This window comes from Gastrolobium bilobum, unplaced genomic scaffold (assembly GCF_033153095.1).
Source record: "Gastrolobium bilobum isolate Gb01-03AN ecotype WA unplaced genomic scaffold, APGP_CSIRO_Gbil_v1 utg7295, whole genome shotgun sequence".
Lineage (NCBI taxonomy): Eukaryota > Viridiplantae > Streptophyta > Magnoliopsida > Fabales > Fabaceae > Gastrolobium > Gastrolobium bilobum.
In genome coordinates this window covers 188,897-216,180 of record NW_026898317.1, presented here as the reverse complement: position 1 = coordinate 216,180, position 27,284 = coordinate 188,897, and the positions used below count along the sequence as shown (strand labels likewise).

Sequence of the window (27,284 nt, the reverse complement as noted above, 5' to 3'; positions counted from 1 at the left end):
CCCTTATTTAAATCTCAAAAAGCTGTTCAACTAAAATAATCTTAAATTTCTATATATAATTAAACAAATCATTAAAAAAATTAACAAGAAAAAAATACCAGTGGGTTGAATTTCATTTTTTTATTTTAAAAACTTTTAAAATAAATTTTTCAAACAAATGCTTTAATTTTTAAAACTCTTTTTAAACAGACAAATTTTCTTCTTCTGAAAACCAGTTCTTATAAACAACTCTACAAAATAGTTTAAAAAAAAAAAAAAAACGGAAACACTATTAAACAAGCCCGAAGGTTCCGGTACAAAAGCAACATTATCTTTTTGTTTTGTTTTGTTTTTTTCTTTTGTTTTTTTGTAACAAAGCATGTTTTTCAAAAGTCAACCGCGTGTTCTCAACGTTGTCTCTCATTCTTTATATACTAAATCTTTTTGTTCTATCAGTTGCTATGCACTATGCTCTAAATCAATATTTTTATTTGGCACTCTTCATCATCATCTTTTAAACTATTTTCACTTGAATCCTTGCAACGATTTTCCATCACAGATCAAACTACCCATTTTTCTGATTTCTTCATCTAGCAGATTACCTACGCAATCTCATTGCAGACTCTGACTATTAGGAATTATAACAAAGAATTAAATATATAATCTAATACAAATTACTCAAACCTATCATTACTAATTGCTAGATCAATCATAGTGGCTTATTATCATTTTTGTTATTAAATCAAAAGGTTTTTGACTAAAACATAAACTAAGAACAGATTACCTTGTTCCTTTGAAACTCAAGAAAATAAAATTAGGATTGAATAACCCTCTTTCTCTTTCTCTTTCTTTCCCCACACTGACTCTCATGAGTCATGGTTGGGTGAAAACATTTTATAATACCAAAAAATATTAAATTTAAGAGAGAGAAAATCAATTTGCCTATCTAAGTGGACTCTGAAAAAAAAAGTTATCCTGTTTTATTGCAATAACTTTTTGGTGCATGTACCAATTGGATATATTTTTTTTTAAAAGAAAAACTTTTTTATATAGCGGAAAAAAATTTCAAAAGTGATAATTTTGTTTCTAAATATAAGAAAAAAAAAATATATATATTAAATTGGTTACATGCATTAAAGATTTGTACATTTTATTAAGGCGGCTGGGATTGTGATCGTTATCATTTTACTATTTATAATTTATTCTTTTTCCTTTGTGGCTCTTCCACGCTTTTATTTTATTTTTTTCATAAAGAGGTGATTCATTCATCACAAAAAAAGTTTACAACTAATTTAATCACCGTTAGTTTTCATTAATTTAACGGTTATAATTTATTAAAAATTAATAAACGTGACATAATAAATGTTATTAAATTTCAATAAATTAAAACTCTCAGATTAACAAAAATTTAAATTAATTATAAGAGTTGTAAACTTTTTTTTATATTCAATATCCATAAAAATAAAATTTGTATATTTATATTCTAGTTTGACAAATATGGCAGATGCTCCCGGTCTTTTTTATTGTGAGAGGTGGTGCATGTGAACCTCTCTCACCAGTTGTTTTGGATCCCATCTTTCCTGTGAAGAAGCACTGTTCTTGTGTCTCTCTGTTGTGGAACTGTAACAGCATCACTAATTGGAAGAGAGATTCTATGGATTCCAATCGCAGAACCAACAATTACCTACGCCATGTGGAATCTATGAAGCTTCTTCCATCTGGTGCTGGTCACATTTCCCACTTGAACGCTGTGATACTTGGTGAATCTCTCGCCACTGAAGAGGATGTTTTTGTCCTTCCAAGCGAGGAATTCGCTAGCCAAGCGAATGTTCAGTCCCCAGAACAGGTTTCAGAGTCTCCTCATTCATAAATGTTTTCTGGGTTTCATTGGAATTTGACTAAATTACTATTGAAGAGGGAAAAAAATTGTTTTTTTAATTCTGGGTTTCATCTTTTTTACAATTTTTTTTTTTTTTTTTTTTTTAATTTTGTGTCTGTATGTTTGTGTGTGTGTCTGTGATTTTTGATCTATCAGTATCTGGAGATGTATAAGAGATCGATTGAGGACCCTGCTGGATTCTGGTCTGATATTGCCTCAGAGTTCTATTGGAAACAGAAATGGGGTGATAAAGTCTGTAATGAAAATTTTGATGTAAGGAAAGGCAGTATCAAGATTGAGGTAATATATTTGTTTCCATTATCCCATTTGGATATCTTTTTTGTATTTTCCTTCTTGTAGTGTTTGTTCAAAGGCTGAGTGGATGTACCTTCTGTGTCTGTGTTCATTTGTTGCATTGCTTCAGTGGTTCAAGGGTGGCATCACCAACATCTGTTATAATTGCTTGGATAAAAATGTTGAAGCTGGACTTGGTGACAAAATTGCCATTTACTGGGAAGGCAATGAGCCTGGTTTTGATGCTAATTTAACATACACTCAGCTTCTTCATCAAGTTTGTCAAGTTAGTTCGAACTTCCCCTTCTTTCTGTCTCTTTCTCACACAAAGAGGATGTCTGAAATGTCTCAAGTTTGGATGCTTGAATGTTTGCTTTTTGTATGCGAAAACACTAATGGAAACTGGCAGAATGATTGATTTTTGTGTGTGTGTGTGTTTTAGGTCGCAAATTACCTGAAAGATATTGGTGTGAAGAAGGGAGATGCTGTACTTATTTATTTGCCCATGATTATGGAGCTTCCCATCACAATGCTTGCCTGTGCCCGCATTGGTGCTGTTCATTCGGTATCACGCAAACTTTTTTTTATGCCCTTGTCCACCATTTTCTAGTTCAGTCATGTTTTCAAAACTATCAGTTTACTTGATATGTTTCACGAGCCTTTTGAGTTAATACTGTTAGCTTTTTGATTTGTTTAGGTTGTATTTGCCGGTTTTTCTGCAGATTCTCTTGCCCAGAGAATCATTGATTTTAAACCAAAAGTTGTAATTACTTGCAATGCTGGTAAAAGGGGCTCTAAGGTTATCTATCTTAAAGACATAGTTGATGCTGCCATCAATGATTCAGCCCAAAATGGGGTCCCTATAGGTGGGCATATCATTGATTTGTTTTTAGTTTCAGTGACGTGATCTCTTCAATAAATATTGTGTAGTTCTGTTTCACTTATTAGAATTAAAACATGAGTGTGTGCATACACACAGAGAGAGAGAGAGAGAGAGAGAGACAATATCTTACACCACTTCATAGCTCACGATAAGTGACAAAACTTGAGCTTACTAGTGTGAAGATAGATCAAACACATTCTTGAATGAAATAACTACTTCCTTTTGACAGAAAATAGTTTGTCAGTGAACTTCATAGCCTTCTAGGTGTTGTTTTTATTCATGTCTCTTGCATTTTTCTTTTATTTAGTGAGATATTAAGTATTTGACATAGGGTGAGTCCCATAACAAATGGGCGTGAGATACATAACTATTTTGAAAGTAGAGGCTCTCCCCTCTTAACAGCCTGGATTTTTGGACTGGGCTTTCCTCAACATGTGTAAGTTTGATTGATTGTTTGCTTGATTTTTTCGAGAATGTCACATGACAAAAACCTAGCACTTTAGAAAACAGTATACACAATTTGTAATTCCTTTTATTATCACTATTACAAACTGACTTCACTTAAGTTGATATTGACTGCTACAGAGTAGTCTGGGATGTTATTTACCTTCTGCATTGGATGGTTGTTGCCCAATCCATTTGACTTAATTTCACTATGTGACAGACATTCCCAAATAGACTGAGCAATAGAATTACCTATAATGTTTTTGCTGATGCTTATGCTACAACCAATTTCATTCAAATATGTTATGTTCTCTTCATTATCTACTTTAACTTATTCTTTTTTCCTGCAATTTTATCTGTCTAAACAGATGTATGCCTAGTTTATGAAAACCCAACAGCAATGAAGAGGGTAGATACCAAATGGAAGAAAGGGCGAGACATGTGGTGGCAGGTTAGTATATAAATCACCCCTTTGCATATATACTCTTGCGTGGTCAGCTAACTGTACTAGTAGTAACATGAGTTTTGTCTTCTGTACTTCTGCAAAATGCCTACGTGCCATGCCTAAGAAATAGTACGTCACATAATTGTACTAGTCTAAATTTCTACGGTTATTTCAAACAGATTAATTTGTTTTAGATAATATGGTTTGCAATGCATCTTGAATTTCTGTTTAAGGGTATCAAATATATTTTGAATGTTCATGGATATTGCTTCTATAATTATGATAAAAGTTCACACCCTTTTCCCCTTTTCCCTACTTTTTTCACTGGTTTTGCAGGATGTAATTCCCCAATATCCAACTACTTGTCCAGTGGAGTGGGTTGATGCAGAGGATCCACTTTTTCTACTCTATACTAGTGGGAGTACAGGAAAACCTAAGGTATTTGTATTTGAGTTTAAGTTTCCTTTTTCTTCTTTTCTTTACTTGTGGTTGCTGCTTTCTAAATATATGTTTCTGAAAGGGTGTCCTCCATACAACTGGTGGTTACATGGTGTACACCGCAACAACATTCAAGTATGCATTTGACTACAAGCCGTCCGACATCTATTTGTATGTGTGAAAGTTTATCTTCTTTTCTTTTTATCTTTGAGATCTTCTTGATGAAAACTTGATCATTACTCTTATCTAACTCCTTTATTCCCTGACTACAGTTGTACTGCTGATTGTGGTTGGATTACTGGGCACAGCTATGTCACTTATGGACCCATGCTCAATGGTGCAACTAATGTTGTGTTTGAAGGGGTAATGAATTTAGGTCTTGAAACATAGTGTAATCATTTGTATGCGTGATGGAGATAGAGAAAATGAATTCAAGAGACATGTTATTAGAATTTAAGAATTCAAAAAACTTGTTTTGTCATGTGAGAAGAAGACCAATGGAAGGCCCAATAAGAAAAGTTGATCATATGGAAGTTAGCTTATTAGAGGCAGAGGAAGACCAAGAAGAACTCTTAGTAAAACTGTTAAAAAGGACATTGTTTGATTTGTGTAGCCGTCCCTACCCAGTGGGGAAAAGGTTTTGGTTGTTTCTTTTCGTTGGTTAAGACTTCTAAACAAAAGTGTTATACCAATTAATATAGAGGGCTGTGAAAAATGACATTAATTTTTGAGCTCTCAGAAAACAGAATAGTTACTGTCTACTGAACATCCAAAAAGAAATGGATATTCATTAACTAGCCACTTGTGTTTACCTCAAATTGTAAGGGTAGGATGGGATTTGGGTAGAGGTCATAGGTTGAATCCCCCTTCTAATAGATCAATAAAGAAAAAAGGATTTTAAGTGACTAATTACACTCTTCCCAGTGAAATTGAACTGCTAAAATACCCTTTAAAGTGATTTACTTTACCCTTTCAAGGAACTGTTGTGATTCCCTCAAGCTGAGCTTTGGAGGTACACAAAAATTTGTCCCCACAACATATTCTATAAAGAAGTATAATTACCGGATTTATAAATAAAAGTCTAGTAATTTGCACCAACATCATTGTCTTAATTTGGAATTTTGAGTTCATAGATAGAAAATTACGAGAGTCAAGGAATTATTGCAAAGAAATACTCCACTTTAAATCTGATATGATAACAACATAAATGCAGGCTCCCAATTATCCTAATGCAGGTCGTTGTTGGGACATTGTTGACAAATATAAAGTGACACTATTCTACACTGCCCCCACATTGGTGCGGTCCCTCATGCGTGAAGGTGATGAGGTAAGATACCCCTGGTCAAATGTTTACAGTATACCTGTGTGAAAAATAATTTGCGATTGTGAATAAATGCTTCTGCATACGCACACACCCCTCAGAACATCTCATCTCTTTTGGCCTTCGTGTGGTGTCACAAATGAGTGTCAATTTGAAGGTTGGAGAAACTTAATATTGTTGCAATTCTCAAAGACGTGACTATTATTGTATTTTAGCGTATGAGGGTCTGCTTCCATATGTGTCATTGTTGTTTTAATAATTCATTTCCTTTTCATTTGCAGACAATATAGCATAAGATATGTAGTTTTTTGTTCCATCAATTTTCGACCATAAACTCATTTTCATGCATTAAAATTAGGTCCTATGTTGATGCATATGTCTTCCTATAAAGGAGTTGACAAGGTTTTGTAGAGTTCTTATCTTCATATCGAAGGTTGAGCAATTTCCTTTATCCTGAAAGGGTGAAGCAGAGATGCCGGAGAGATGTTACCTCATTAATTTATGTATTTGCATTTGAAAGCACAGCCCTGCCATTTTAAATTGCATAAGACAGAAAAGAGGGAAAGGGTGAAAAGACCTTCGAAGTTGTTCAGTTGGTCATTTTTGGGCTACATCTACATCTTTATTACCATCTCCTTAGGGTAGCCTTTTATTGATAACAATGATGTTTATAGTGTATCTTATTTTATAGAGCGGTGGTTAGATTCATTAGCTTGATTTTACAGTCCTTAAAGCCTTTCTTGCCCCTCCTGTTCCACTTGACCTATATAATGCTGGCAAACAAACTTCGATGTCATATTCTCCCTTTCCCATTTGTGTTTCTGTATAGATATGTAACTTCGAAGAATTCATTATTCTTGGTCAAGAATCTCTTTTATTACTCTCTCTCATTTATTCCATTGTTAATAAATGCATGCATAGAATATTTTATATAGTTGTTTGAAATCCACTGTCGTCATTTTTAATTATCCAGATAATTTATTCTATGTATTTTGTATGAAGCTTGGATGCATCCTCATATAAAATTGATATATTTGCATCTCTTATAGTAGGAATATAACCTGTGCTTTTTATATTGACATTTTGTATAAAGCTCCAATCAGAATATCAGACATAATGATAGAACAAGGAACTCTGTCTGATGCAAGAGTCTAGATTTTCATATTCTTAATTTAATTATTGTTCATTCGAAACATTGTAATTTGCGCAGCATGTTACTCGCTACTCAAGGAAATCCTTAAGAGTCCTGGGAAGTGTAGGCGAGCCCATAAATCCAAGTGCATGGAGGTTATTTTCTGTATTTTTCCTAGCTAGTTATAACTTAATTTCCTATATCAAATAACATTATGATGCATTATTTGATCTATCTCTTTCAGGTGGTTTTACAATGTAGTTGGAGATTCAAGGTGCCCTATCTCTGACAGTTGGTGGCAAACAGAAACTGCTGGCATCATGGTATTTTAACTTCCTATGATTATCTGTGGTAAATTTGATTATAATGGCAGTCACTGAACATGTAATATAGCTTCATTCCATTAGTGAAAACTGACAAATAATCCATTGCTTACCACATGTGGCCAGCTCAAGTGGTAATTGAGAGATGGGTTTTGTATAGTAGTCTTAAGTTCAATCTCTTGTCGCACACACACATAGAAACATCAAATCTGTGCATTTCTGTCTTTGAGACTAACATCCTTCATTGTTGCTTGCAGATAACTCCACTACCAGGTGCTTGGCCCCAGAAGCCTGGTTCTGCGACTTTCCCTTTCTTTGGAGTTCAGGTCTTTTATGTAAACCTTATTTGTTCATTTAATAATTTAACAAATTTGTTTTACCTCTTTGCTACTATTTCACTTTGCCTTCATCTCTGACAAATTTTGTTACTGTAGCCTGTCATTGTGGATGAGAAAGGTGTTGAAATAGAAGGTGAGTGCAGTGGTTATTTGTGCATTAAGGGATCATGGCCCGGGGCATTCAGAACTCTGTATGGTGATCATGAAAGATATGAAACAGCATATTTCAAGCCATTTGCTGGCTACTATTTCAGTGGTGATGGCTGCAGCAGGTTAGTGATTTACTAACGTTGGATGCTCATAATTTGCCAATTTCCAGGATTCTTGCATACTATCTTTGAATTTGAGTTTAGTCTCTGTGAATTCTATTTATGTAGTCGTATTTCAAACACCGGAAACACCAGAACATGCAAAAATATGTTGGATAATTATGTTCTACTGTTCATTTAACTTTATTTCAGGGATAAAGATGGATACCATTGGCTTACTGGAAGAGTTGACGATGTCATCAATGTCAGGTATCGTTCTTTGAATTTCAAAAGCTCTTTTTGATGATTCCTCAGTCTTGCAATTTCTTTGTTTATAGGTACAAGCATGTAAACATGAATAGACATGATGTACCATCCATGCAGTTCTATTTGATGTTTAAGTCTGATATAATCTTGTTCTATGCAGTGGGCATCGTATTGGCACAGCTGAAGTGGAATCAGCTTTAGTTTCACATCCTCAATGCGCAGAGGCTGCTGTGGTTGGTGTGGAGCATGAGGTATGACTGTATAATATTCTCTCCATGTGTGAGTCATCTAGTGTGTTTTTGTGTGTATGAAAGAAATTTACAGTTTTCTGTATAACATTACCAAGTGATTGCTGTTTGTATTTGAATCAACTACCATTACTACTGCAGCTCAAAGGACAGGGTATCTATGCATTTGTTACACTTGTGGACGGTGTTCCTTACAGTGAAGAACTTAGGAAGAACCTCATACTCACAGTTCGAAAGCAGGTCGGTACTCAATCCACTATATTTTCTCGTATATTAATACATTTTCCAAAAGCATATATTAAATTATATGGTATACTCAATCTTGACACCATGGTCTGTCAATAATAGCCTGGATGGTTAAGGGTTCTAAGGAAATTTCCTTTAAATTATGTCTGGATTTATTACTCGTTGAAAGGAATGAAAGAAGAAAATGAATTTTTTGCGAAATTTTCCTGGCAATGGTACTTTAAAGCTGAGAACATGGCACTGCCGTGCCTTGATAAATTCTCAAGATAACTACTTGTTTGAGCCGTTGTTCTTTGTTTCCTTTACACTTTATTGTCCTAGAAAAAAGGATCATATTTTCTTCCTCATTTCTGGTGTTGTGGTTGCATCCTGGATTGACCAGGTTTTGGCCCGATTGAACCCCTAGCGTTCCTAGTTGTTTAAGATATTCTTATGAATTTGATATTTTATAGAGACTAACTGAAAAGATGCCCTGAAATCTTAATTTTTATTGTTGGTTCCCTTTGTACATAATATGTGGATCCAATTGTACCTTAGAAAATACTTTAAGTCGGTGCTTGAGCTAACAGGTTCTACATTACAATTTATCACCACCAATCATCATCATCATGTAGATCTATGTGGAGGAAATTATTTTTCAGTAATACACTGATGTTAATTATATTTTTTCTTTGATACATAGCTAAGGAAACACATTTTATACTTAATCAGGCTGACATGGGATGACCTGATTGATCATTTATTACGGATCAATTTGCATGGCTTCATTTGTAACTTAATTTTCACATTATGTTGTTTAACATTTCAGATAGGAGCCTTTGCAGCACCTGACAAAATCCATTGGGCGCCTGGCCTTCCAAAAACAAAGAGTGGAAAGATAATGAGAAGAATTCTGAGAAAAATTGCTTCCAGGCAGCTAAATGAACTTGGAGATACAAGTACTCTTGCAGATCCAAGTGTGGTCAATCAACTTATAGAACTTACTGATTCCTGAAGCACCATACTTTGTAATATCAAAGGTATATTATCCGAAATGCAGGCCAATTAGAGGCTTTGCTGTACTAATAGTCAAAGTGAGAAATGAGAGGATAAATTTTCCCTTAAACTTCTGTAGTCATTTGTTTCTGGGGATGCTTAATGCTCAGTTATGTGATAAATAAATCATTCATATCTCTTTTCTTAATAGTCATTGTTTCTATTAAGGAGTTCCAACCCTGCATTTTTTTTTCTTTTACCATAAATCCATAATTAAACTAGTCTGAGTGAGTTAGTAGGGGGTAGGAAATCGAATTAGGACAAATCCTAGATCTTTTGCAGCTCTCTTTCGATAAGCCAACAAGATTAAAGACAATTTAAGTACTTTATTAAACAACTAAAGGAAAAATCACATAGTAAAGTTTAGGCAAACTGATTACATCACAATACGGGTCTCTATCACCCAATCTTAACAATTTTGCTCGTACTTGAATAGAAAGAAACAACAAAGAAAGAATAAGACTCCATAGAACTAAGATAGAATAAGCAGGGACGTTGTTGTAGTTCTGCTCTTGCAGCAACCGTTGGCTCCGCCACCATCCACCGTCTCTCAACTGTCAGAGTAGTGCAAGGATTCACCGAATTCACTGATCTCTCTCCTGAACCCTAGCTCCTCCCTTTGATCCGTTGGATCTCTCTCAACAAATCCTCAAACTGTCTCTAAGTGTTTTGCAGCTTGAAATCTCTTCCAAAGCTCTCTAAAATTCTGCTCCAAGCCTTTCTAATGTGTGTAGGCTTCTTTCTTATATAGACTTTGATGACTTGGCTCCAAGCAGCTTTTCAAATCCCTCAAATATAATGTTGTAATCTGATCTTGATTTGGTTAGAGATTTTGCTCTGATTTGCTGAAGATATGGATTTTAAAACTGGGCATGGTGACTTGGGCACTAAGTATCTCTTCAAATCTTTCCAAAATAACCTTCCATTCTGATCTTGATTTGCTTGAAGATTTAATTCTGATTTGTCGGGGATTCATATTTGCCAAGATACGTGATTATTCTGAATTTTTGTACAAAGGATGGTAACTTGGGTGCTAAGGAACTCTTTTTCCCTGTTTGGACTTGGACCCCAACAGCTAGTTGCTGCTGATATCATCAATGCACTGTCTTACTTAAGCTCGAGTGCTACAGCTCTTCTTTTCCATGCTACAGCTCTACCCTGCAACAAAACAATAGAGACAGTGAATTGCTCTAGCACTCGAAATAGCACCAAATATCAACACTTAGCATATTTTTCATTCAAAACATAAAGAGACCAGATCCATGTAATAATCAAGTAATTCTAAGGGAATTGTGCATTTATATGGCACCAAATCATCAAATATAAGCCTAAAAACAAGTCTCCACAAGAGAGTTATCATATATGAATTTTTTTTCTTGATAAGATAATTGGATAATGGATTATGTGTGATATGGATCTTACCTTCGATAAATGTTTGGTATTTGATATGAAAATTATGATACTCTTGGATAATTGATATGGAAATTATGATACCCTTTAGTAACTCATATGCTTTGAGGAAATTTTCCAAATATGTGGTTTGTTACAAGATTAAATTTACCTAATTGTGTGTGATTGTGATAATATAGTGGGAATATAGCTTTTGGGATGGTATCTCCTGAAAGTGATGAACACAACCTTTGGGCTTTATGCCTTTGATATTATATGATGTTACAATTATATTATCCGTTCTTCTCAAAGTGGTACCTGGCGATAAGGTTTCCCGGGGTACTAGTAGCAACTTTGAGGAGAGGTGTACACACTAGGATTTTATGTTTTGATGATGGCCAAATTTGATTATACGTGCTTGGCAATAGGGTTTCCCAGATCATGTGGGTAGACTGGCAACAAGATTTTTCGGGTCTACCATGATTCTTTTCTCACTAAATGAGATTAAATAAGATTAATCATGGAAATGACATATTTTGATTATGGTGAGTATTCAAGTTATGATTATCTTTATTGTGTTTTGGATTGGGATTACCAACATTTGCTGATTGTTGTGTTTGTTTGTGTGCTGCAATGATCCTCCGGGGGAGCAGATCTTCAGTGAAGCGAGTTGCGATTATTGAGGCTAGCAGGGGCGGTGAGGATAACAATGTCTCGTACATTTCAAGTTAGTCCTAAATTACTAGGACACTACAAGCTACCTAATTCAGCATTTCTACGCATTTAACTAATGGAAGTTCAAATACGATTTTAACCAAGTTTAAGGGTGAAGTTCAGAACTTCCCATTCTCGATTCTATAGTGTAATATTAACAAACATCTGCCATGCATGTACCATCTGATTACTCTAACAGCCTCCTACATGGTTCGGCCAAGGCAACAATTTAGCAACAAAAATCCAGCTTTTGAAACACCCATTTACCTTTCAATAGACTTTCTTCAACACCGAAAACCAATTCATAACAAGTTTTTCGATTAAAACTAAGGGAAATATAAGAATCATGTTGCAGGAATGGCATTGTTCATTCCTGCAACAAGGATTCGACAACGTATCTTGAGGATACGGCGCCATATCCTGATTTTGGTTTGACTTTTTTTTTTTAAGCGTGGGACCCACACTTAATTTGTGTGTGCATAAAAATAGTCTTGTCAGGTGACATGACAAAAAACGAACCCTAAAACTAAACATGGTAATACCCTTACATGCATTTGGTTAAACTCAAGAGACCTCTAATTTCACCTCAATAACCGAAAATGCAAGTAAGGAAAAGAATTTACTAGACTTACTAGGTTGGTCTCTTCAAGACAACTGCAACCTCAATTATCCGCCCCTAAGGCTGTGCTTTAATCCCCTTTGAAAGTTGTTCCTCATATATGATGAACATATATTATTATACACTTTACAAATCAGACAAAATCAGATATAATCGCATGTCCTTGAGGCCTCTACAAGAACAACCCTTACAACTTAATTTGTATTCTTCAATCAATTGGCAGATTTTCCATGCTAATAACACAGTAACTTAATTCGGCTTAGATATATGATTCACATCCAGTGCTAACAGTAACCGATACACAACTAATAGAAGAAAATAGCTCAAAGTAGTGACTTATAGGAATGTGCTTTTAATTACAAAATTATAGCTCGAGACAACGTATTCGAGTAATTTAAAAGAAATCAGGGAAGAATATCCACACTAACAAAATAACCAGTACCCTTAATCAGTGGTCAAATCTAGTACTTCGCAAACAACGCCTTTAGAGTTATAACTATCAAACAAATTCAATTGATATACTATATCCAATGCTTGATATTAAGAAGCAATTTGGTGACGACTTTCACATATAGCAGTGTCATAGTTCAAGTACAGTATAAAAAACGAGGCTTCAATTCAACCCACCAAATAAGTTTCCAGTGTGGAAGAGAGTGTTAAAAAATAATATAAATTATTAAAAAAAAATCATTACACGATCATTTAAGTTTTTGGGTTGAATTGATTTTTTACATAATATCAGAACTTCAACGACCATAAAATCATGAGTTCGATCGTCATTACTCCCACTTTAATATACTGTATTTTTTATTAAGGACCGAAAAAGATATTTACTCTTTTATCAAACTTATGTACACTTGCGAAATGTGAAAATGAGTAGATGTCAAACCAACTTATTAATCACTTTTCACAGCAGAATTAAAAATAATTACTCTTGTTATAAAAAAATAAATAATAATAATTACTCTTACTTGTTGACATATAAAATGCAAAACGAATTTAATGCGAATGGAACTTGAACTATTTATTTATTTTTATTTTTATTTTATTTTATATTAGATCAGCTCACAGAATTACCTTAATTTGACTCAAGCTTTAGTCAAAATTTCAATTAAGTTCAGCATTACGTACAAGAAACATATTAATAGTAGCCTGGAATTCAATGCTCAAACGGACCAAAAAGTTACAATAGTAGACCAGCTCCAAATTTAAAATTCCAAATAAATGATTTCAAGCTTATATCAATTTTTATATTATATCAAATTCTTACCTACAAATCACGTCGCTTATTAACAAAAGTAATGATACTCAAAACTCAGAAGTCTTATTTGTATGTATAGCCTAATAAAGATAACCAAGATTTTAGGCTGTCAAGTTTTCATCACAAGTTTATGTATAGCCAAAGTACAACTCTAAATAGACTACAAACAGGTGTTAAACTTCCACCAGTGCAGTTTTAGTGTGTGTGTGTGTGTGTGATTTTAAATTTATTTATTTATTTATTGTTTTACTCAATAGTTCAAATAGCTCACTTAAAATTTAATCATTCCTATGCCGTCAAATGTCAAACGTATTAAGAACACCAAGATTTAACAGATTTCAGGTTGCAGCAATAACCAACAAAATGAATCAGTAAAATTAGTATTTTCACAATTCAATCTCAACCCAAATTATTGCTCACTTTAGAATCAAAGCAGAGAATGTATCAAGTTACCAACACTATACCAGATAAGTTGTGCAGGCAATGATAATGCACACCATTCAAAGTCAAATCTTTGGTCAACACGGAAATTTTCAATTAACTTGGTATTAGTATTACTCGGATTGAGACAAATTCAGGCTAAAGGAATAAAACAGATAAAAGATATGACATTTTAAAACAAAAAGCTACATAAGCAAAGCAATAATCACTAGCCTGAAATGAGACCCATATTACTTGTTATTCCCTATCCATGAGGTTGGCATATATAATGAAAATTATGTATCACTAGAAGTTTGAAGTGAGATCTTAACCCATCAAATTATATGGTTGAGATGAAAATCAAGGATATATGCAAAAAAAAAAACAAAAAAAAAAAGAATTTCCAATTGATCCGATATAGCAAGCAGTACAAAGATAACACAAAGCTATATTAGCAACCAAGAAAATGAAGATTAGTTAATCACTCCCATTCTAATTTCTAAAACAGTCTAGCCAGAAAAGTGGACAGAATATATACAACAAAAGAGCAAAATAATTTAGATAAAAGGACACAATCCAAGCTGCACACTATCCTGTTGCTTGAGTAACTAAAATTAAATTTACTAGATGGCTTTTGTTTCACACCAAAGCAGAATATTTACTTCATGCTAGGCAAATGAGCAACAATTTATGATAATGACACAGTAAATAGTGTTGTATAACAGATTAGAAGAAATCAAGAGTAAAAAAAATTACTGTCCTTAAATACAAGTCTTATTAAGTGTAATTTATTTTTATTTTATTTTATTTTATTTTTTGGTAGTTAAAGAGGGCCTAGCCCATAACACAACAAACAAAGCTAAAAAGGGATATTAAAACTAAAGCTTGAAACTCTAGCTAAATCAGCTTCGTAAATTTCCTACAATCCTGGAGGGACAAGTCTATAAACTTGTTCCTTAGCCTTTGATCTTCTTCCTATTCCAGCAAGCCAGTGAGCACATCTGTTGCATTTGTGGGAAACAAATTGAAAATTGACTTCCCAATCTTTGCGAAGCCAGGCTAAAATCTTAACCACCAACCGAAGTCAGTTGAACATCCAAAATGCAACAAGTTCACATACCTTTACATGCTTCTGTTTAGGTCTGTGACCGGAGCAAAATGTCAAAGCAAGGTCATTAATTTTGTTGCTTTCATGCAATATCAGTTTCAACACACTTACAGAATTTTATTCGCAGCAAAACAAACAGGTTTCTCTCAATACCACTCAAGTTCAGAGAAATGGACCAATTTCCAATCACAAGCAGAAGCAATTACATAGATATTCCAATCAGACCAAATCAGGGTCAGTATGTAGCAGTCAATCACTATTTTCTTAACCTAATTGCAAACAAACAGGTCAAGATTAAGAAACTTTAATCCCTATATCAGTCAAAAACAGGAATAACAGTTTTAATGAACATCAGGTATTCAAGGTGAAATACAATAATTTGCGTTTACTATCCTCGAGCTTGACACTCTCAGCAACTTTTAGGTAGGACCGAGATGTCACATGCCAAGTGTCCTTTTTTTTCCTTTGGTAAAACTACTGGGTAGCTCTACACATTTTCAACGTGGGACTAATCCCCGTTTAGGTGCAAGCACGCCATAAATATTGTAACTTTGATTCTTCACCCAAAAACAAAGTATCACATACTGTGCCACATTAAAGTGAAGGAGATAAAAAATTACACTAATACAATCAGGATTGCAACCACATTATATAACCAATAACTATATAAAACCGAGATGCCACGGCCCTTAAGATATTATAAGACATTGAAGCACTCGTATATTTGAGGTGTCACCCAAAAATTTGGTAGAGTTGCCATAGGCTTACATTAAATAACCAAAAAAGAAAATTTAGTAAGCAATGGAACAGAAAAAACATAATACATAAAAATACAAAGGACCAAATCTTAGAACCATGAAATCAAAGTAATGTCTAGAATTTTTGACATAGGGGTGACAGTGGTTTCATCCAATTATCCAAAAGAAAACAATGAAAAGCTCTACAATCACAGAAGCTTAATCAGAATCCTCATACACTTCTCCATCATCAGACAACTCATCCAATGATCTGATATCAAGCTGGTAGCGAAGGATACCCCCAATACCTCCAAAACCTCTGCAAAATTGTGATCCTTCTTGAGATTTGTTGGTCACAAATTCCAATGAGCATCCAAATCTTTTGTACTCATTGGCAAACCACTCAAGCAAGGGCAGCTTCTCCTGAACCTCCAACTCTGCAGAGGTAGCTGAATCTCGGAAGTTGCTTTGATCAGACTCTTGGTCCTTGTTCAAGTGTTTTATGACAATCTCGCCATTAGTACTATTTTTCAGTACATACCTATTAATATCCAAACTTTCCCATACAATAAGTGTTTCCACAGCACCCATCTCTAGAGCCTTCAATGTATCATCAACCCCAAAGACATATTTCCCAGTATCCTGGCTGATCTCTTCAAAATATTTTCCAATCAAGCGTTTCTCTTGTATGAACTTCACATTAGATAAAATCTCTGCAGATAACTCAATTGCTTGATTAAAGCCATTTTCCCCACCATAAGAAACATCAACCACATTCAATATTTTTGCTTGCAAACGCGGATCAAACATATCAGACTGGCTCAGCTCAGTTTTGAAATCAGCTGAACCAGCAAGTATAAGTCCAGCAACATTAGGCTGACTAGTAGCAGGATTGATGTAAAACTGAGTAGCAAGTTCTGCTGTCTTCCTAACATAATTGTGTCGTTTTTCCATGCGAAGACGAGCAAAACGCAAAGCTGACTGCCCTCCTCTACCATGTTTCTTTGGCAGATCAACAGTGAATTTATGAAGCACCTCACGAGTATTTCCACTTAAGGTCCCAAAAAGGGTGCCATTTCCATCCATGATAATAAAACCAAACTTATCATCAGATTCTAAAAGTTCATTTAGAGCTTCTGTGTGAAACTTGTTATCACAGAGGTAAAGTGATGCATTTATAGGCTTGAATGGTTCAAAATCAATTGTCACCTTCTTTTCCTTTCCATCTTCAGTGACAATGGTGCCAGTATAAAGAACCAAGCCATTTGGAGGAACCTTGTTATATAGTTTCAATCTCTGTTGAGCAGAAGTAATGGCTCCCAACACTGACTGCCTATTCACCCTGCTTTTGATATTTGAAGCAGTTCCAAATTCATCTCCCAACATCTTAGTGACACGAGATATTTGATCGCGCGGAGGCATTATCAGAGAAATCATGCTGGTACCATTACCTCTTGCAGATTCTAGTGCTTTGATCAATTTCTTGATCTTCCATATCTCAATGTTCTTATCTGATTCATGACCATCAGCCATTGTTTGTTATAACAGGAAGAATAACCTACAAAGGTAACCGCATATATGAGTGGAAGCAAGTTTAGCAAATGGCAGTTGACAACCACTTAACAATCACATACATACAATTTCAAAATCACAAATATTTTAGAACATTTACTAATAATTGAGACAGAATGAATACAATTATGAAGGAATATTATGTATATCTGCTACAAAATGCATGTTTAGACTTAAGATAGAAAAAACCAATAAACCGCAAGTAAAGGAATTTGATGAATAATAGTATTAAAACTTGAAAATCAAGAACTCCATCTCAATCAATCAAAGTTTTTTTTTTCCTCTCTTTCCTTCTCAATTTCTTTTAGTATTGTCAGATCCATCTTTAGTATTCAGTATTCTCACTCTCAACACTAAAAATAAAATAAAAAATAAAAAAGGAGCCCAGTTTCTTGTGAAATCACAGCAGATTCAAGTCAAATAGCAAAAATTGACCAGCAAGTTAAATACAAAAGTCAAGTCAAACACCCCCAGATGCACATCCTTGCACTACTATCATCACCCAGAAACAAATCAAATCAAAGATTGAAACTTTGCTTTAAAAAATGCGAGCGAGCAAAAGATCCAACATGTTATTAGACAGAAAATCTGGGAGAAAAGAGAAGCACCCAATTAAACAAATAAACGGAATGGTAAGGATTGAACCCCCACAAAACCTGTACTGTACCTACCCCCCCTATGCGTGTTTGATGAACGAGAGTCTCTCTCTCTCTCTTGTGCTAGGGTTTTCGCTTCACTGGACAGTACTTCTTCGAGTATAAACGTTTCTGATTTTACAATAACTAAAGGTTTAAGTTTTCTTATGTTGTAGGATTGTAGGAGATAAAAAAATAGAGAGAAGTTAAATGTGGGTCCCATATTTTATATTAAAAAAGAAAAGAAAAATTAGTTGGCACGGAAAACGAATTAGTGTAGGAAAATGATGTACTCTTATGTAACATAAGAGTATTATTTCCCATGACTAAATAGGTGGTGTGGGACAACTTTTGGATGGGTAAGGGTGTAAGTTGGTCAGCGGACCTAGCAGTGCCGCTCAGCTTATATCAAGCCGAACTCGGTCCAACAGGCTCAGGTTTCAAAGAAAAAAAAATTTATTTAGAAAGAAAGTCATACAAGTTTTCTTTTATATATTATCTTTTAGAAGGAGATTAAAACCTTAATTTTAAGACTTGTTCTGAATCGGATTAGTAACGAAGCAATGAACTTATTGAAATATCTATAAAAAAAACAGGATAGTGACCTTTTTGGCAAAAAATTATCGGATTGCCATGCTACAAAAAAAATTTGTCAAAATACCACGTCACTAAACTCGCTGCATTAGATTACGTGGCACTATATCAGCAAGTTTAAGGCCACGTAATCTCACTGCACTGTGTAGCGAGATTACATGGTAGGGCCTAATTCACTGTATTGTGCAGCGTTTTATGTGGTAACAATTTGACATGTGAATTGAGAGGACCAATAAAAAAATCAGCATTTATTGGATATTAAATCGTCTTTATCATTTTTGCATGGATACTCCATTTGACACTCCACTGTCTTTATTGTGTATTATATTATCCAAAAAGAAAACAAAACAAATCAGTATTTATTGGATATTAAATCGTTTTTATCATTTTCCTATGAATACTTCATTTGGGCACTCCATCGTCTTTATTGTGTATTATATTTTTCAAAAGGAAAACAAAAAACAAATTAGCATTTATTGGACATTAAATCTTCTTTATCGTTTTTCATGGGGCACTCCATCGTTTTTATTGTGTATTATATTTTCCAAAAAGAAAAAAAAAACAAATCAGCATTTATTGGACATTAATTCGTCTTTATCGTTTTTTCATGGACACTCCATCATCTTTATTGTTTATAATATTTTTTAAAAAGAAAATTAAAAATAAATCAGTATTTATTCGTCCTCTTAATCCATGTGTCAAATTGTTACTGGCGCCAGATAAAACGCCACACAATCCAGCGAATTAGGCTCTGCTACGTAACCTCGTTACACAGTGCAGCAAGATTACGTTGCCTTAAAGTTGCTGACATGGTGCCACGTAATCTCACTGCACAATGTAGCGAGTTTGGTGACGTGACATTTTGGCAAAAAAATTTCCTGACGTGGTAATCCGATAAATTTTTGCCAAAAAGGTGGCAAAATGGTCGTTGTCTCAAAAAAACAAGTCAAAGACTTTCTTTTATATGTCGTCTTATTAGCTTATAGATCGGCATATATTATATTATTTATTTTAAATAAAATAAATAAATTATTATTTTAATAATTTTGAATAATAAAGTAATACTATTTTGATTTTATTATTGAATGTCATAGGCTTAAACAAGCTACCAGGTCTAGGCTAAGGCTTTTTGCTTTTTAAATATAAGTCAAGTCATACTTATAACTTGGACCTATACAAGGCTAAAACTTTAAAGTATTTTACACAAGTCTGTCCTATTTTAGCCAAAATCTAGCTCAGTCCAACCTATTTACACTCATAAACAGGGTTTTGATGATTGTCCCATGTATTTAAAAAAGTTTACTATTTTGTCTCCCCTTTAAAATTATATACTAATTTTAATCTTTTATTAAAATTATATATATATATATATATATATATATATATATATATATATATATATATTTAGTAAAAGGCGAAAGAAAATTCGCTTTGTGCTCAACACATAGCTTCATATTAAAATTATATATTAATAGGGATAGGTTATTCTACTTTCTACCTTCTATTTTTTCTGCGTACCTTGTCTACCACTCTCTAACACCCTTAAATCAGAATATTAACTACATTGATCATTTCTCTCTCCTATTAAAATTCTGATCTAATAATGTTGGAGAGTGGAAGGTAAAAGTAGGCAGAAAAATGATAGGTAAATAACCTATCTCATATTAATATATCCTCGTTTGACCCACACTTACTCGAATATTTGGCCAATTATTCGAGTAAACTAACGAAGTAGACAATTCAAATATGGATCCACGACCATTTTTTATTTAAAGCAAGTTTTAATATCTTGTACATGTATAAATGAAATTGGAATAGGTGTTTGGTCCTTTACTATTTAGGATTCTCATTCAATGCAAGGTGTCAAAATATAATTTTCTGTTGATTTTCAATATGACTTGTTAAAGGTGGTTCATTTTTTATTAATACATGCTTATTATATCATGCACACATATTTGGACTTTATATGTATGTTTGTGAGTTCAAAACAATTGCGGACAATCTTTATCCAAACTCTTTATACCCTAAAATGGCTTCTTCTTTTTTTAGCCAACAAAGGTGAACACAATTGATTAAGGGTTTGGTTCATACCGTACAAGGGCATGGGTTCAAACCTTGCTGGTCGATGTGAGAACTTTGTTAGTGGGTGATTGTAATCCCTTCCAAAAATCCTAAAAGAGGTTGGAGGTCTTCTCTGACCGTAATGGGATACCGTGTCTATCCCAACTTGAACTTTTTGTTAAAAAAATGGCTTATGTCTTGGATGGGATTTGGTAAAAAAAAATTTGAAAAAAATGCTTCCATTTTGAGAATGACAAAGGAATTTCATGTGGTTTTGCTTTTGAATATTTATGGTTGTTTAACACATTTTATTTCTATGAATGATGTTACTTAATTCCTATTCTTATTTCCTATCCAATAATAACAATAAATAGTGACTCATTATTTCAATAGGCAGAAGATTATGTAAAACATATTGAACTTGTTAAAAAGTACACATTAGTATCACAAAATACATTAAATATGTTACGATAACGGAAGAGGCTCAATGGAGTGACCATATATAAAGAATATATAATTTGACATAGTCTATACTTAATACTGACTCCATTAAGTGGGTTACTTACTCGACTAACGGACTTACTCGATTAAGTATTAGCCAACTGGTCAAAACACGAGTAGATTAGTATATAGTTTGAGAAAGGGGACAAAATGCTAAAAAAAAATTAAAAGAAGAGAAAAATGAAATCAACTGAGTTTTGGTTTAGAATAGATTATTAATTAATCTTCACTGTTTTAATTTATTCATTGAATATTTACTATTTTAATATTCTTATGATAGATAGATAGTTTTTCGGGTAAAAATATTTTAAATACTCTCGTCGCAACTATATCCATCCAATAAAAACATGATACTCTGCTAACATGTTCCCCGAGAAAGAAAAAGAAAATCAAATACCTTGTTCATATATTCCCGAAATAAATAATCTATAATTTATCTATAATACAAGTGTCTCATTTTGAATAAGAGTAATACTCACTACTTAGTAACTCTCCTTCGCGGACACACATGAGCATGGCCAACAACCGTTGGACTCTGCGTTGTGTTTTCCTATTTAAAAAAAAAATAAGAAAGAAATTTTTTCTTTCCTTTGGATGTAAATAATGTGATCGATAGAAAGAAAATGAAAGGAATAATAAGAAAATGAAAAATAAAAATAAAACATAAGACTAATATTTTGTTAGAAATTTATAAAGTGGAGAAATAATTAGTTAAAATAAAATAAATAAAGATTTACGATTTTATCCTTTAAAAAATAAATGTAATATACTTTTTCTTTCATAATTTTATAAAAATTAAAAAAGAAATTCCTAATTTCTCTAAACCAATAATAAAAGTCCAAACTAATTACGGTCAAATCCAAACCAAAAAGTGTTACACTGTTACCTCTCAATGAAATAACCTTTACAGCTTAAAGGTTCGATGGTTTTATATACAAACTCAGAATAAACAATTGCAAGGCATCAGCACCTCAGCAGCCATCCAATCGGGGAGGTCACGTCTAGGCACAACCTACATTCATAGTACCCAATGGATCCAATGAAAATCCAAAACTGCAATGCCTACAAGGTATCTGCGAAGCATCGACACTTTAAAACACTTGATGTATTATGTCCGATATTTTTTGACATTTCGATATTTTCTGACATTTCAACATGTGTTGCAAAGACTTAAAAAAAGGTTCAAAGATTACGTTGCATTGTGTTACGTTTTTAATTTCAACTATTAGATTTGTTTGATTAAGATTACCAATTTATTGAGTTTAATATAAATATTTGTGATATTTTATGTTTCTTTGCAAAATTGATGAGTATTATAAGTTTAGTCTTATTTTTTAAAAAATTATTGAATATTAAATATAAGGAAAATAATAATCTTATGTTACATAAGATTGTTATCTTATGCATAAGACACAAAGTAAACGTGGGACCCATTTTAATTTTTTTTCTCTTTCTTATTCTCTCTCCTCTCTCTTCTCTATGTGTGTGTAGGAGATAGTTTTTCTCCTATGCAACATGAGAAAAGACAATCCCTAAATATAATATACATTGCATAAATTAAAAACGAGGAAGGTTATAGTTATAACCTTTTTTTTTACAACCTCTTACAACCATATCTTAACACCGTTGATTTTCGCCAATCAACGGTTTCATTTATTGTGAATTAATAATTAATTAATGAATTTAATTTACGAAAATCATAACCGTTGATTGGCGGAAATCAACGGTGTTAAGATATGGTTGTAAGAGGTTGTAAAAAAAAAAGGTTGTAACTATAACCTACCTTGTTAAACATATTATTTAATATCAAAAAGTGTCCTAACGTGTCACAATCTAACATTTTTTAGAATTAACGTGTCGGACTGTCGTATCGTGTCATATCCAATGTCCTGTGTCAGTGTTAGTGTAACATAGAGGTACCCTCACATAGAGACAATGGTACTTTTTTTCCTTTTTTTATCATTTTTGTTATCTCAGTTGCTACTTAAAATAAATTTGCTTAATATATACCCAAAAAACAATTGCTTACACTTGCATTTTTTTTTTCCAGGTAAAATGCTTATGTAAAGAACCTTGGGATACACTACCCCAAAGCTAACTCAAAGAATGGGAGTGCCCAATGCCTTATAAACTCCACATTAGTTGCACATACAACCAATGTGGGACTATATCTCTCAACAAAAATAGGTTTATCCCAAGGTTCTTTACAGCTTACACTTACACTTTTTCTTTTCTTTTTTGGTAAACCTTACACTTATATTTTAACCCACCATAAATAGGTTGTCAAATTCATTGCTCCGCATATAAACATTATTATTTGATTTTTTTTAACGCATAATCAGAAATTGAGTTTAATTTTCATCTATTATGATTGTGATCTGGATTAATAATATAAATACAAGGCCTATATTAATATAAGGCTCACATTCAAAATCTTCATCAATTAGAAAAGCTTTGATCAACAAAAACTAGGGTTGGCAAAACCGGTCGACCCGGCCCAACCCGCATGCAACCCAAAAAAATGAGCCGGATTAGGGTTGACTCGAAAAAAAACGAGCCAGAAAATCCAATCGGACCCAAGTCGGGTTAGGGTTGGCTCAAAAATATGACTCGTGGGTTGGCTTGAAAAAATAGCTCGCGAGTTGGCTCGCGGGTTGGCTCATTTTCAGCCTATTTAAATAAACCTGTAGTATTAATGCACCTGCTATGTGGCTTACAAAATTAGAAATAAAAGCAAAATGTTCTAGTCTCGAATTTTCTTCATAACAAATTTGCACCAACATCAAGAAACAAGTGGGTCTGACATCATATCTCAACCCAGGTCAAGGGAAAGCCCGTGGCGGAGAACCACCATTAATGAGCAAAGTGGATCAAATACACCAAGTGGGTCCGACATCATATCTCAACCCAAAACCTTAAGGCATTGGGTTAAAGGGCCCATCCCATTATATTCACTTCACTTAGCCCATTACCAACAAATGTGAGACTCATCACACCTGAATATCCTAACAATATTATCATTACCACTTATAAAGGCAGTTGTTGATTATAGTCAATCCTTGCGTGATTTTGGTGACTTTAGCCAAGTGAATCTTGATGAATAATGCTTTGAATGAAAGATTGTTGAATGCTTGAGGAATGAAAATTATTATCGAGGAAACCTCTATATGATTCAATTGATCCAAATTGATTAATGAGGAAGCCTTTAGATGACTAAATAATTATTATTTCTCTATGATGAAAATCATGTTGGTGAAATGATTATAGCTCAAGGTACCCAAAATGGAAGAACCAAAGTACCTTGCAAAGAATGACATTTGAGACATGATATGAACAACTTGAAAAGGGGTGTATAGAAAAGCTATAGAAATTAGCTATCCATTACAGATTAACCTCAAAGTTGGATTGGCATAGTGAATGATTATGAACCTCCTTAGATAATCAACTTGATTTTAAGGTCTCTTTATGGTTAATATTCAATTTTTTTGAAAGAAAAGAATATCAGTGAGTGTCGTATGAAAATGAGGCTTACCATAAAAAAGCATCAGGCAGATGCATATGGAAATAATCATTTTGAAATTGACAAAGTTTGAGCTCATCCTAGATATATGAATTATCCTAAGCATATGAATAATCCTTGTGAATGAAATCTAGTCGAAGAGATTCAATAACTTGCAGGATGACCACGTTACAAAACCTTGATATATATGACTTCTTTTGACTATATTGTGTCTTTAATGTGAAACTCATGAAAGTTGCAGTGACCCAGGAATAATGAAAGGTGAATATATCAATCTCACCTACAGGATCCATGAATGATGAAAGGCGAAGATATGAATCTCTGACACGAGCTGTCGAACTCGCGCAAATTAAAAATTATTTTTTATTAGGGTTCAGAAAATTTGTAGTAAAGTGGAAACCCTAAGTCATCTCTCAAGGAAATTGTTTAGGTAAAAATCGCTTATGATGACAAAAAATTAAAAGGGAGTTTTGGATTTTGATTGAATAATTAAAAAGGCAGAATATAAATTTGGAATAAAAATTCGTAATTAAAAATTAACCAACCTAAGGTTAGGGTTCCATGAACGTCTTTCCTCGGATAAAAAGATATCAGAATCGTGATTGATTGTCAATCGAATCAGAATCCTTATTTCCAATTGACAACCCTCTCTAAGCGATCGCTTAGCATTTGATCAAATACAGTGCTTCTACTCATACAATCGCAGAGTATCAGCCCGTTTGATTTAAGGTCATAGGGTCAATCAATCTAACCATCAAATCTGATGATTAATCCTTTTCCATAATCGCAATCGCGAACCTCAGATTGATTATCCACGACTGCAAGATATCAATCTGAGTTGGGAAGGGAAACGAAACTGATTTAAAATAAAGCGCAGACCCTCAAGACTAATCCATGGAATCCGTTACCCTTAGGTTGATTAAAAGGTTCTTAGCCTCGCATGGCTAAGGTAAACATGATTAAAATAAAATAAGAAGAAGAAGAAGACAAAGATGAAGAACGCGAAGAACACTCCAGAGAAAATGCTTTGATCCCAAAATACGAAAATTCAGAATGAATCAAATGTTTCCTACTCTGCCGTCATATACCCCGACCCAAAGCGGGTTAGGGTTCAGTTCTGATCGAGCCCATCTGCCTAAAATACGACATAAAATAAATAAAATAAAATAAAACTAAAACTTGGCTTTGGGCCACTTAAGTAACTGGGTTTTAATTTAAATTACAAGTCCAATAATAAAATAAAACTTCAGCAAAACGCGTCCGACTTGGCATAAGAAATCTACCAGCTTCCAGTCTGAATTGGGCTTCGAACTATTCATAAGAATTGTAGCCCTCTGTGTTATCTAAAAAACCCAACAAGAACGGAGTCAATCCAACAACTTTGGACCGAGATATGGCCAAAATACAGAAGTAACGTAAAGTTGAAAAATTCTGACCAAAATAAATTAAACCCAATCAAAAACTAAAAATGTAAATTAACTCAAAACATCATTATTTTATTCAAATAAATCCTAAAAATACTAATCAAGAGTAACAAATAAGTGTAATAAAATATGAGTTATCAATCTCGCCTGCAGGGATCTATGAATGATGATCAGTGAAGATATGAATCTCATTGGGAATGCACATAAACTTCGAAAGTTTTATATCTGCAAAATTATATATGACTTATCTTAAATTATCATGAACTTATCCTAAATGTCTCTGCTTTGAAATCCATGAGAGATTGCAGGGATCCATGAATGACGAAAGGCGAAGACATGAGTCTCGCCTGGAACGCAAAAAACTTAAAAAATTTTAAAGTTGATATATGCAAAGTTATTATGAATGATCTTGAACTGATTTGAACAAATCTTTTTGAAGCTATCATTCTTGAGCGATATGACTTTATTCTTTGAGATCCATACAGATTGCAGGTTCTAATGCACAAGCGAGATATATGATCCTGGTTTAAACCTGCCACCAGTATCTAAAGCTCTTAAGTTTAGGTTTAAAAAATCTTAAGGGTAAAACCTTCACTGATTAAAACCTTAAGTTGAAGAAAATTTTAAGGGTAAAACATTAAGTGGTTAAAACCTTAAGTTGAAGAAAATCTTAAGGGTAAAACCTTCAGTGTTTAAAACCTTAAGCTGGAGAAAATCTTAAGGGTAAAACCTTAACTAGTTAAAACCTTAAGTTTGTAGATGACATCAAGTACAAACCAAGCGACGTCAATTATGCGACATAAAATCCCGAATGGCAAGATCCCAAAAGACTTCCAGCCATCTCGCCCAAAAGCGACATCAAAACAAACACAAGCGACATCAAAACCAAGAGCATGCAAAATGTCAAGGTACTCAAATATATGAATTATGAAATATACATGCAAGGTGATACAAATATTGTTGAGAAAACTCTGAAGCACCAACAAAGTACAGACCATAGTGCAAAATAAAAGCACACTGAAATGAATCTCCCAGGTTGATAAGCAGATAAATCATCCCGCGAACTTATACATCTTGCTACTCATGCCTTTATCATAAGCAACGAGCTGAGAGGCTTCCGATATGGATTAATAATATAAATACAAGGCCCATATTAATATGGGGCTCACATTCAAAACCTTCATCACTAAGAAAAGCTTTGGTCAACAA

General features: G+C 33.6%; 2 protein-coding genes across 4 annotated transcripts; one reads left to right on the top strand and one right to left on the bottom strand.

The window, feature by feature from the left end:
- The first annotated feature begins 1,514 nt into the window (after window positions 1–1,514).
- On the top strand, window positions 1,515–9,632 carry LOC133314858 (acetyl-coenzyme A synthetase, chloroplastic/glyoxysomal). The gene is made up of 18 exons (XM_061516395.1): window positions 1,515–1,825; window positions 2,015–2,158; window positions 2,283–2,438; window positions 2,595–2,717; window positions 2,850–3,018; window positions 3,848–3,930; window positions 4,261–4,362; window positions 4,445–4,533; window positions 4,635–4,725; window positions 5,576–5,689; window positions 6,894–6,970; window positions 7,060–7,138; window positions 7,396–7,464; window positions 7,573–7,748; window positions 7,938–7,994; window positions 8,152–8,242; window positions 8,381–8,479; window positions 9,294–9,632. Exons 1-18 carry the CDS (start codon window positions 1,634–1,636, stop codon window positions 9,477–9,479), a joined length of 2,097 nt encoding a protein of 698 aa, XP_061372379.1. The 5' UTR covers window positions 1,515–1,633; the 3' UTR covers window positions 9,480–9,632.
- Window positions 9,633–15,717: 6,085 nt separating this feature from the next.
- LOC133314854 (eukaryotic peptide chain release factor subunit 1-3) lies at window positions 15,718–18,124 on the bottom strand. Of its 3 annotated transcripts, none has more exons than XM_061516389.1 (2): window positions 18,012–18,124; window positions 15,718–17,326 (listed from the first exon to the last, which is right to left on the bottom strand). In XM_061516389.1, exon 2 carries the CDS (start codon window positions 17,299–17,301, stop codon window positions 15,988–15,990), a length of 1,314 nt encoding a protein of 437 aa, XP_061372373.1. In that variant the 5' UTR covers window positions 17,302–17,326; window positions 18,012–18,124; the 3' UTR covers window positions 15,718–15,987. The 3 variants fall into 3 exon arrangements, with proteins under 3 accessions (XP_061372373.1, XP_061372374.1, XP_061372375.1); XM_061516390.1 differs by having other exon boundaries at window positions 18,008–18,096; XM_061516391.1 differs by lacking the exon at window positions 18,012–18,124 and adding an exon at window positions 17,997–18,011.
- Between the last annotated feature and the right edge of the window lie 9,160 nt (window positions 18,125–27,284).

What these genes read in the sequence shown, in the direction of transcription:
- LOC133314858 (XM_061516395.1), top strand. Translation starts at nt 1,634, where the DNA reads ATGGATTCCAATCGCAGAACCAACAATTACCTACGCCATGTGGAATCT. An exon ending in TTCTTCATCAAGTTTGTCAA is followed by an intron (nt 2,439 to 2,594) that starts GTTAGTTCGAAC and finishes TGTGTGTTTTAG; the next exon opens with GTCGCAAATTACCTGAAAGA. An exon ending in GACGATGTCATCAATGTCAG is followed by an intron (nt 7,995 to 8,151) that starts GTATCGTTCTTT and finishes TGTTCTATGCAG; the next exon opens with TGGGCATCGTATTGGCACAG.
- LOC133314854 (XM_061516389.1), bottom strand. Translation starts at nt 17,301, where the DNA reads ATGGCTGATGGTCATGAATCAGATAAGAACATTGAGATATGGAAGATC.